Source organism: Dama dama, chromosome 9, assembly GCF_033118175.1.
Source record: "Dama dama isolate Ldn47 chromosome 9, ASM3311817v1, whole genome shotgun sequence".
NCBI lineage: Eukaryota > Metazoa > Chordata > Mammalia > Artiodactyla > Cervidae > Dama > Dama dama.
The window spans coordinates 54,761,417-54,773,460 of NC_083689.1; the positions used below are offsets into that span (position 1 = coordinate 54,761,417).

A 12,044-nucleotide genomic window follows, 5' to 3' on the forward strand; every position below is an offset into this window, starting at 1 on the left:
TAAAGGAGAACTTTCAGGAATAACAAGCGGTAGATATCCTACTGGACCTCTGGGTGCCGCTGTCGGCCAATCCGTGGCTGGAGTGAAACAAAGGGATCCACTAGCGATTCTGACGCAGCGATGTCCGCAGACCTTTGAGAAATGCACCAGGAGCAGACTCTGCACATCATCTCTCCCGCAATCTGCTCCAGATATCTGGGTCTAGAAGGTGAGAAAGAGCCGCTGCCTTTTCTTTCCAGCGTACTTTGGTAATCCGAGGAGCAGCTGTAGTGAGGTGTATTCAGACCTACAAAGCAGCATCAAGAAGAAATGGAAGTCTCCCTACAGGGAAGACGCGGGAGCGAAGGAAGGGCTCTTTCCTTTCTCGATGTCTTTGTTCAACCTAGTGAACTGCTCAACAGAGGCACTGTGAGATTCCTTCCGGGAGACCTAGCCAAGGATTTAAAAGTGGGGATTCGCGCCGAAGATCTACTTCTCGGTGACCAGAGCCATGGGTGAGTGCTGAGCAAGGAGCAGGGAGGAGCAAAAGAATGACAGGATAGATCTAGCCAATAGGCCAAAGGGAGTCCCTAGGACCCTTGAATTCTGAAACCATCACTGAAAATTCTTTTATATAATAAAAGTATTTATATACATATTTTATATTTATATTTTACATATTTATATATTTTATGTAAACTATTTCTATAAAGTAGGGTTTCCCTGGTGGCTCAATGGTAAAAAATCTGCTTGCCAATGCAGGAGGCACAGGTTTGATCCCTGGGTTGAAGAGATTCCCCTGGAGAAGGAAATGGCAACACACTCCAGTATTCTTGCCTGGGAAATACCATGGACAGAGGAGCCTGGTGGGCTATAGTCCATGGGGTTGCAAAAGAGTAGGACATGACTTAGCAACTAACCAACAACAATTTACCCTAGATATAAATAACATATGGCTTTGAGCACAGCCATTTTGTTTTGAAAATTCTGGAAAATATCTTAATAGCAGCAAATTTTACTTCCAAACTGCAGTAGATGTGGATGCCGCAAGTAATTCTCTACGAGTTTTATCAGATTAGTTTCAGTTAGACAGCTCTCTCACTGCCAAAAGTAAAAGAAAACACTGGGGCAGTAAATTCTCTGGTTATTTATTGGGAAAATCTGGACCAGTGTAGCGGAGCTGTCATCACTTAGTGGTTAAGAGGAGATTCAGGGGAAGATGCAGGTCTTGGATGGCAAAGCCAGTCCTCCCATACTGAGCTACAAGAGTACAGACGTCTGTCTGCAAGAGAGCCTCCTTGTTTGCATTCTTCAGGTGATCCCTGCAGACCTAGATGACACCCTTAAGGTAGAGTTATTCTGCACTTTTCGCAGTCTCACCAGGCATACAGAATATATTCCATAATGACGGCACTGTCTTTGATTTTGAAGAGTGACAGTTACATCACAGCATAGAAGAGAAGACTGGGGACAGTTAAGGGCCTTTTTCACAATCCTGGTTGAAATGGAGTTGAGAACTATAATGCAGTGCAGGTGACTTTCAGCTGGATGTTTAGTCCTGTTAGAGATAAGAATTATAGTTGGTGTAATCAAAACAACAGGACTCAGAGACTTGCTTGAAGAGAGCAGTGGAAGATATTGTAGAGAGTAATAAACAGAGTGCCAAACAATTCACCAGTAAGAATTAGTAATTCTTTGTAAGCCACTGGCAGATGAAGTTCTAAACTGGGGGCTGACTTGGAATTATAAGGTAACTGACAAGGACAAGCTGTCCCTCTCCTCCCACACAAGCATCAGCCTGAATATAACCCACATCAGCAAAAACGCTCTAGTTTTCCAACAGGTCTACCGTATGGTCCAGGAGACTGAGAGCACTCACCCAGCGCCCCACCCATTGCACACTTTAGTGCTTCCAATTCAAATTTGGTGCCCTAAGTGCATCCTGTTTTTCCTGACCAGTGATCTGGTGCTGTTGTCTGACATGTCAGTGAGTGTAGAGCACAATGGTGTTCACTGCAGCCTACCTTTGAGCTGACGCTGCGCCCCTCGACCAGGGCTCAGTGACATCCTGAGTCAGCCTGTAATAGTGGACTACCACTGCCAAAACTTCAAGAACACTCGCTATGCCGGCAGTTGTGCCTGGAAGTTGTGTCCCTCTTCAGTGGGGCTCTGCTTACTGTGCAGCCCGACTGCCTCGTCGCCAAGATGGCCACTGACTGGGGCACAACACCTGACTGTCCTTCAGGTGCTTCAGACCGCCTGATCCGACTCTTCAACCTGAGGATGCCCACGAGTGAGATGCCCACTGGGGCACGATGGATGCCAGGGATGTTGCTCTTGGGGACTTGCTGGTCACTGTGCTCCATGACAATATTCGTCACACTGCCGCTGGTCTTTGCAGGAGCTGTGGACAGACTCCCGTGACCACCCAGCACCTCCTACCAGAGCTGCAGTTTTACCTGGTTATGGCCTTTTGGCCTTGATCTCCATGCTCTTCTTCCTACAGTGACTCTGGCCATAGCCCAGTACCTGCACTGCTCTTCCAGCCCTGCTTTCAGCCTGGTCCAAACCTGGATTTGGAGTTGCTCCCACTTTAGCAGGAGAGATTTGCCCTATTCCTACTGTCAATATACAGCTTGGCTTCAGATCTTGCAATCTTAATTTCTTCAAATTAACTCGGAAACCTTTTAACTGGATAGTTTCTGTAGTACCATCAGTGAAGCCTTAAATATTACATTGGATTCAAATGTATATGTGTGAATTTTAACACTTTTGCTTCATAAATATCCTGCTGTAAGCAGTTCTGCTTACTTTTATTGTCTTTAGGGGTGTGGGGAGCTCTACAAATTCACTTGCTAGTTTCTATGTATATTTTGATTTGTTTCATTAGCCAGAAAATTCCTTTGGGCAAAATTTTGTGCCTATTAATGTATGGTCTGATAAATTATGTTTCCTGCTGAAGAGTTCTTTTTTTGAAGTATTGAAGGAAGTTCATGGCATCTTTAAGTTTCTGCTCTTGGGCTCCATTATACTTGTCTTTGAGAAGTGGACAATTGTAGATTTGGTTATATAAGAACATAGATTCTCTCTCCCAAGAACTATTCTGGCCTTTGTTTCCTTTCTTTCATCATTTTCCAGACCCTTCTCAGTCATGGTGTCCATGGGTTGGCTGCCAATATCTGGCCCAATTTGTTCCTGAAAAATGTCAACCTCTAGAATGCAGAGATCATTCTTTCTTAACTTTTGTGTAAGTTTAAATAAACGACACTAAGTCTGAGACATTTTAGTTAGTAACCATTTACTAATTTTGCAATGAGTAAAAGAAGGAAGGCAGTATAGTTTTAAAATCTTGCTATTTTAGAAAACCAACTTCTTTTGGAGAATGTATTAAGTATGGATGTAGGAAAATACATGTTTTTCTAATACAGACTATCTAAAAATAAAGATGTGGTATTTTTATTTTCAGTTTTGAAAAATAATATCACTGCCTCTTGTGTCTCTTAAAGTCTAAATTAGATATTCATGTGACATTTTTCCAATGAAATGTCAAGAACCCAGTGTTTTTTGTTTGGTTAGGTTTGGTTTTTTGGCCACAACTCTTAGTGCCTGGACCAGGGATCGAATCCATGCCCCTTGCAGAGGAAGCACAGAGTGTTAATCACTGGACTGCCAGGGAAGTCCCAGCCCAGTGTTATTTTATTCAAAATAAATTACTTTCAGCTGAGTTAAAGGTCTTTTTAAAGTCCATATTAAAGGTCTTTTTAAATCCACATAATACATAGATACTACAATAAAAGAAAAATAGAATGGAGTAAAAAATATGTCCTTCAAAACTCCCAAGATTTCTGCTAAATATTCAGAGCACAACATATAGGAAATAGGACAGTCCAATGTATTAAAGTCTTGCTTACACTCTGAAATTTTATTTTTCCTTTTAGTTTTTTTTTTTTTCATCCTCTAGTCAAAGGGCAGTTACTCTTCTCTATGGCCTGTGAAATGACCAGGTGGTCAACATACACTCCAGAGGTGGAGGGATGATTAGGCTCCTTTGTGTTATTTCCTGAATAGCAAACAGGGAATGCTTGGGAATTCTCAGGTAATTTGGGAATACTACTGGAGTATCCAACAGAGCTTGGATTCTACTGTATGTTACAATTTAGCAATAAGTAGATGTAAGTAATTAATGAACATAGTAGTTTCTCCTTTTCATAGTGTTAATATATTATGCTTAGCGAGTTTCTTGACAATAAACTAAGACTTAAGGAAACGTAGATCAGCTGAATGAGAAGAGAAAGTTCAAGTATTATCTACGAGTGCAGTAACTGGTTAGGACTCTGGGTGCCGCTGTTCACCAGTCTGGAAGATGAAGGCAGCACACAGACACCCAGGGTGGGAGGGGGACTTCTTAGAACCACCATCACTGCCAGATTGAAAAGTCTCTCTGAGGCTGCCCTGATCATACTTCTGGACCACTTTCTGCTCTGAATTCTCAAAATTGCTCAAAATTCTAAATTTTGTTAATTTAGACTCAGAGAGCAGGGAAACAATACTCTTGGTGCCGGCCTGAGAGAATACGAAGCAAGTGAGCAATGGCGATTCGAGTGAAGGTGCTCGGCTGCCGCAGGCTGGTCCTACTGTTCCTTTTTCTGGGGCTGTTGTTGGAAGCCCAGGCTGGGAAGATCCGCTACTCGGTGTCAGAAGAGACAGACAAAGGTTTCTTTGTGGGCAACATCGCCAAGGATCTGGGGCTACAACCCCAGGAGCTGATGGAGAGCGGAGTCCGAATCGTCTCCAGAGGTAGGAAGCAGCTCTTTGCTCTGAACCCGCGAAGCGGCAGCTTGGTCACCGCGGGCAGGATAGACCGGGAAGAGCTCTGCGCTCAGAGCGCGCGGTGTCTGGTGAGTTTTAGCGTCTTAGTAGAGGATAAAATGAAGCTTTTCCCTGTTGAAGTGGAAATAATTGATATTAATGACAACACTCCCGAATTCCAGTTAGAAGAAGTGGAATTTAAAATGAATGAAATAACTGCTCCAGGTACCAGGATCCCCCTGCCTTCTGGGCAAGACCTTGATGTGGGTATGAATTCGCTCCAGAGCTATCAGCTCAGCTCCAACCCTCATTTCTCCCTGGATGCTCAACAGGGATCTGATGGGTCCCAAAAGCCGGAGATGGTGCTGCAGAGTCCCCTAGACAGGGAAGAAGAAGCTGTCCATCACTTCCTCCTCACTGCTTTTGATGGGGGCAACCCAGCCCGTTCAGGAACCCTCCGAATTCGAGTTCAGGTGGTGGATGTAAATGACAACCCTCCAGCGTTTACACAAGCAGTGTACCACACGAGTGTACCTGAGAACGTGCCTCTGGGCACTCGACTGCTCATGGTAAAAGCCATGGACCCAGATGAAGGTGCCAATGGGGAAGTAACATATTCGTTTCATAATATAGACCACAAAATGGCACAAATATTTCACTTGGATTCTTACACGGGAGAAATATCAAGTCAAGAACCTCTGGATTTTGAAGAATACACAATTTATCCAATGGAAATTCAAGCTCAGGATGGTGCAGGCCTCATGGCCAGAGCTAAGGTGCTGGTCAAAGTTCTGGACATAAATGATAATGCCCCAGAGGTAACCATCACCTCTGTCACCACTTCAGTCCCAGAAAACTTTCCTCCTGGGGCCATAATTGCTCTTATCAGTGTTCATGATCAGGACTCTGGAGACAATGGTCAAACTTCATGTTCCATTTCTGGAAATCTACCCTTTAAATTAGAAAAGTTAGATGATAATTATTACCGTTTGGTGACAGAAAAAACAATGGATAGAGAACTTACCTCCCAGTACAATATTACAGTAACAGCCACAGATCAGGGAACTCCGACTCTATCTACTGAAACACACATTTCACTGCAAGTGACAGATATCAACGACAACCCCCCTGTCTTCCCCCAGGACTTCTACTCCACCTACATTCTAGAAAACAACCCCAGAGGTGCCTCCATTTTCTGCGTGACAGCCCATGATGCTGACAGTAATGAGAATGCACAGGTCACTTATTCCCTGGTGGAGGACACCATCCAAGGAGTGCCTCTATCCTCCTATGTCTCCATCAACTCAGACACTGGAGTCCTATATGCCTTGCGATCGTTTGACTATGAGCAGTTCCAGGACCTGCAGTTGAGATTGATGGCTCGTGACAGCGGGGACCCACCACTCAGCAGCAATGTGTCTGTGAGCATATTCGTGCTGGACCAGAACGACAACACACCTGAAATCCTGTATCCTGCACTCCCCACGGGTGGTTCCACCGGTGTGGAGCTGGCACCCCGCTCTGCAGAACCAGGCTACCTGGTCACCAAGGTGGTGGCAGTGGACAGAGACTCAGGACAGAACTCCTGGCTATCTTACCGCCTACTCAAGGCCAGCGAGCCAGGACTCTTCTCTGTGGGGCTGCACACCGGCGAGGTGCGCACAGCGCGGGCCCTGCTGGACAGAGACGCGCTCAAGCAGAGCCTGGTGGTGGCGGTCCAGGATCACGGCCAGCCCCCTCTGTCGGCCACCATCACGTTCACTGTGGCTGTTGCTGACAGCATTCCAGAAGTGCTGGCCGACTTGGACAGCATTGAAACTTCCTCCCACCGGGACAACTCCAGCTTCACGTTGCACTTGGTAGTGGCTGTGGCCGCGGTCTCCTGCGTCTTCCTCGCTTTTGTCATCGCGTTGCTGGTGCTCAGATTGCGACGCTGGCACAGACTGCGTGCGCAGACGTCAGCAAGTGTACTGGCAGGCTTGCCCACCTCTCACTTTGTGGGCGTGGACGGGGTGCGGGCTTTCCTGCAGACCTATTCGCACGAGGTCTCTCTCACCGCGGACTCTCGGGAGAGTCACGTGATCTTCCCGCAGCCGAACTACGCGGACACGCTCATCAGTCAGGAGAGCGGTGAAAAAAAAGATTTTTTGTCAGTACCTCAGTCTTTACTTGAAGACAAAAAGGAAACATTTTCTCAGGTAAATCTTTTGTAGTAAATTTATCTAGATAAAAATGATTTCTGTGTTTACTTACTTGCTTTCACTCTTTACTGCTAAAAAGTCTCTATTTCCGGTCTTTGTGTTTGTCTTTGTCTTTGTGTTTATATTTACAGATCCTGGGAAATCATTATTAAGTGTTTCTATCCAAGTATATTTATAATTGTTCTTTCATTGAAAAGGAGATCGTAATTAATCATAATGTAGTTGGTTGGGACAGAGTTGTGGAAAGAGCATTGCATCAGAAACAAGGAGATTTGGCTTCTAATGTTTTCTTGCTTGCTTCTGGCCAAGTAATTTTTTCTTTACCATGCTCTTATCTGGCAATGATAGATTTTGACTAGGTCTACAAATATTTATGTGACTGATTCTGTTTTTGGATATCCTTAGGTTATAAATATCTCCTCACCTACTCCTAAATTTAACATATATGTCATCTGTTGGGGTGCTGTCTTCTTTGGGAATATTTTAAGAGGTAAAGATTGTCTAAAGTAGTATTTTAGGTTGTGTTAACATAAAATTATGGAAATCTAGGTAAGCCGAAAATTTAAACTATTGTTGACTATCTTAGCCCTTTGTTTAGTGGTTTTTTTTAAAATATGTTTTATGCACACTCAAGAATACACCAAATGTTTAAGTAAGTTACAAAATGAAGTAATAAAATGGATGACAGAAAATTTCCTGTGCAACGTGAGAAATAGTTTGAAGCCTCCTGACTTGTATATTATGCCTGTAATGTAAACAACTAACAAAAATCAAATATATATTTCACCTTAATGTATTAGCTCTTCACAAGAAATGCATCATAAGTAAGTTCATCCTTTAAAATACTCTGTTCCAATAAATTAAAGAGATACATATAATATAAAATGAAAAAAGCATAATAAGGCACAAATAAAAATAAATATCTAAATGGACCAAAGATGGACAGAAAGTGGTGAGCCAGGCTAACACTAAAGTGGGAATTCTGGTCTTGGACTTACCTTATCGGACAAATCTGTATACAATGTTATACACAACAAATATAGAATAACCACTTTTATATGAAAATATGGAGACTCTACAACAATTTAATACATAATCATCACATGCACAAAAAATGGCAGAGAAAATTTCAAAGTACCAATAATATACATGCTTTATAACATATGCTTAAATCACAAATTGGGTGGTGGGGGATAGGGGAGAGGTATTAATAATAAAAAGATACAGACCTTGCATTGTAAGATGAATAAGGCCGTAGGACCCAATATATAGAGTGGAGACTATAGTTGATAACATTATATTGTATAATAGAAATTTGCTAAGAGTGTAATTTAATTCTCTCTCACACATACACAAAGGTAAGTATGTGAAGTGATGAATGTATTATTAGCTCAGTAGGAGGGATCCTTTCACAGTGTATATATAGCAAATCATCATGTTGTACACTTTAAGTATCTTAAAATTTTATTTAAAATTATAAAGCTGGAAAAATCACAAAGCAAATACTTTAAAAGAAAACAAAATGAGCATTTAAATCCATACCACTAAACTACTATTGGATTTTAAAAATCACAATGGAAATAAAAACTCAAAAATTAAAATATTATTTATTTAAAATTGTGGGATGCCTCTAAAAGATATTTAGGGTTACATTTATAGACAACCATAAGAATTTCGAAAAACAAATTATTAAAATTAATGAAGTTAGCTCGACAATCAAGAAATAAAGCAAGAAATATAAAATATCAGTATTAAAAAAATAACAGGAAAGGGAGCAGAGTATAAATTATTGAAATGCAAACCAGGAAGAATTCTGATGGTGAAGCAATAGAAGCTGACACTAATGGGGAGAAATTGAATCTTCTGTCAAGTCAAGTGCTGGGACTAATATTGGCTAGGCAGATAGCAGGACTAAAATTCATTTTAGAGATCTTAAAAGAAGACCCAAAATTCTGATTATAGACAAAGACCTGGGAAAAGAGAAGGAAAACCAAGTGAGAATGGGAAAAAATAAAACAGCTTAATACTAAGCAAGAAGTATGAGTGGGAAATAATATACTGTGTAAAACCAAACCTTGTCAAAGACAAAGAAACAGAAAAATCTTTAGAGAAACTGCAAATAAGGGATGTCAAGTGGTTACTTAATGAGACTCAAAAGTATCAAAAGAGTGTTGAAGAAAAAGTTTTAAGATACAAACTAGAGGTTCTACTGGAAAACATGGTGAGTTGATAAGAATTGTTTCCAATAAATATTTCTTCAGTGTTCTCAGAGGAATGGATTGAAAATGAAGAAAGTTCAACAGGGAAGAACTCAAAGGCAAAAAGTCTGAAATGAAACCAGAAGTGTGCCATCTTGCTAAAGAATTGATTCAAAGTCCTATCTACTATATTTAATATTTATGGCTTGTGACTAAATGGGGTTTATTACTTATGGATGCAAGAATATTTCAGTATAAGAAAATCTAATATAAAACTTCATATGAAAAGATTAAAGATAAAAGCTGTTCATGTCAATAGAGGCATAATAAAGGTCTTGAGAACATTCAACACATGATTAAAATCTTTTCACAAACTGAAAACTGAAGGAAATGTACTTAAACTGACAAAGAATATTTGTCAAAAACTTACAGAACTATCCAAAAAAAAAAAAAAACTTATAGAACTATCCAAAGCAATCTACAGATTCAATTCAGTGGCTATCAAAATCCCAATGCCTTTTTTATAAGTAGAAAAAAGTCTATCCTAAAATTCACATGAGGTATCAAGGGACCTCAAATAGCCAAAACAGTCTTGGAAGACGAACAAACCACCTTCAGTTTCCTTCATGTTTATGCTGCTTCTCACTCCAAGCATTTGTACTAAGGTTCTAGAACAGTACTCCAGCCTCTTTCTTGATTCAGTCATACCCTTTAGGATCCAGGTTCAATCCTGTTCTGAAAAGTATTTTCTGACCACCACCGCCCCCCCCAGGTTGAATATCCTTTCTATGTATTCTCCCATTGCCCAGGGTTTCCAACCATCATAGCATTTGTCATACTCTATTAAAATACTCGGTTTACTGTGTCCTCCCTTATCATGTAAATTCCCTTAAGAACTGGGACTGTGTCCATCAGGTGCACCAGTTCTGTCTACAGCATCAGTCAGGCAAAGTGTCAGGCAAAGGTTAGTCACTCAATTAAGTGTCTGATAACTCAATAATTTAAATACAGATTTTGGAAAAAATACAGGTTTTGAAGTTCAGTACTAAGCCATTAAGCACATAAATTTAAAATACATAACATTAGAATATAATGTAGCTAATGTTTTTAGATTAATCTTACTTTCTCCCAATATGGAATAAGAGGTTGAAGATCTTTGGCTTAAGGGTAGAGGCTACTTTGATTAGTGCCTCCAAAGTTCAACAGTGCTTTCCTTGCTACTATCAAGATCACATTCATTCACACCATTCTTATTCATTCTGAGGGGGAAAAAAGACTCCTGACTTGAAAGAGCAATCTCTCAGGTACCTTAAAACTGTAAAATTCTTCAAAGCATCTTGAAAGTGACAGGAGTAACACGAAGTAACTGGATTTGCCTGGGAGAATGCAGAAATTACTTAGGCCTCAGGGCGTCGCTGTTGACTACCTAAGAAGTAAGCCTGTGAGACGTCCAATCCAGCATTACGATTTCCATAACACAAAGAGCTGGGCATTTGGCCCGCAAGGTTCGGGGCGGCAAAGAAATTCAGTCCAACAGCCCACTAGTTCTCTCCACAGTGACCTGGGTCCCGTGAATGCTGGTCACTTCAGACCCTGAGGAATAAAGATTGGAATCCCGAGCTGGAGGCTGGAAGTTGCCTGGGAGAAAAGACTGCAGCTCAAGAAATGGCGGCTCTGCTAGATTTGCCACATCGCGGAAGGTTTGTCCTGCTGTGCCTTCTTTGGGTGGCCCTGTGGGAGGCTGGAGCTGGGCAGATGCGCTATTCAGTGCCAGAAGAGATAGAAAAAGGGTCATTCGTGGGCAGCGTTGCCAAGGATCTCGGGCTAGAGCCTCTGGCACTAGCGGAGCGCGGGGCCCGCATCGTCTCCAGAGGTAGGACGCATCTCTTCGCTCTGAACCCGCGAAATGGCAGCTTGGTCACCGCGGGCAGGATAGACCGGGAGGAGCTCTGCGCCCAGAGTGCGCGGTGTCTGGTGAGCTTTAACATACTCCTGGAAGATAAATTGAGTATTTATTCAGTAGAAGTGGAAATAAAAGATATTAACGATAATGCCCCTCGCTTTGGAGTAGAGGAAGTGGAGCTAAAAATTAGTGAAACGACTACGCCAGGATTCCGGATCCCTCTTAAGAGCGCGCATGATGCAGACGTCGGAGAGAACACTCTCCAAAAGTACGAAATTAATTCAAATGACCACTTCTCTCTGGACGTGAGAAGCGGGGTGGATGGTAACAAGTACCCGGAGCTGGTGCTGGGACGCGCTCTCGACCGTGAGGAGGAGGCCGTACACTACCTCGTTCTCAAGGCTTTGGACGGGGGCGACCCTATCAGATCTGGCACCTCCCGCATCCGCGTGACGGTCCTGGATGTGAACGACAACGCTCCTGTTTTTACACAGCCCGAGTACCGTGTAAGTGTTCCAGAGAATACTCCCGTAGGCACCCGGATACTTACAGTGACCGCCACTGATGCAGATGAGGGATACAATGCCCAGGTGACATATTTTCTGGAGAAAAACCCTGAAGAAACCTCAGAGGTATTTGAGCTTAAGTCAGCATCTGGAGAAATAACAATCACAAAAAGCCTAGATTATGAGGATGCCAAATTCCATGAAATTGATATTGAAGCTCAGGATGGCCCAGGCCTTCTGACCAGAATGAAGGTCATTGTCACAGTTCTGGACGTGAATGACAATGTCCCAGAATTCTACATGACATCTGCTACAAGCTCAGTTCCTGAAGATTCTCCTCCAGGAACCATAATCGCACTTTTCAATGTACATGACAGAGACTCTGGGCAGAATGCATTTATCACATGTTCACTCCCAGAGAACCTTCCTTTCAAATTAGAAAGGTCAG

General features: G+C 42.3%; 1 protein-coding gene across 2 annotated transcripts in view; it reads left to right on the plus strand.

Moving 5' to 3' along the window:
* Positions 1 to 4,424: 4,424 nt before the first annotated feature.
* The window catches only part of LOC133062488 (protocadherin gamma-C5), a 178,017-nt gene continuing 170,397 nt past the window's right edge, over positions 4,425 to 12,044 (plus strand). Inside the window, exon 1 of one of the 2 annotated variants that reach the window (XM_061151556.1) lies at positions 4,425 to 6,443. In XM_061151556.1, the coding sequence (XP_061007539.1) occupies positions 4,569 to 6,443 (1,875 nt within the window). In that variant the 5' untranslated portion in view covers positions 4,425 to 4,568. Of the gene's footprint in view, positions 6,987 to 12,044 lie in introns of both variants that reach the window. The other variant, XM_061151530.1, reaches the window with a different exon arrangement.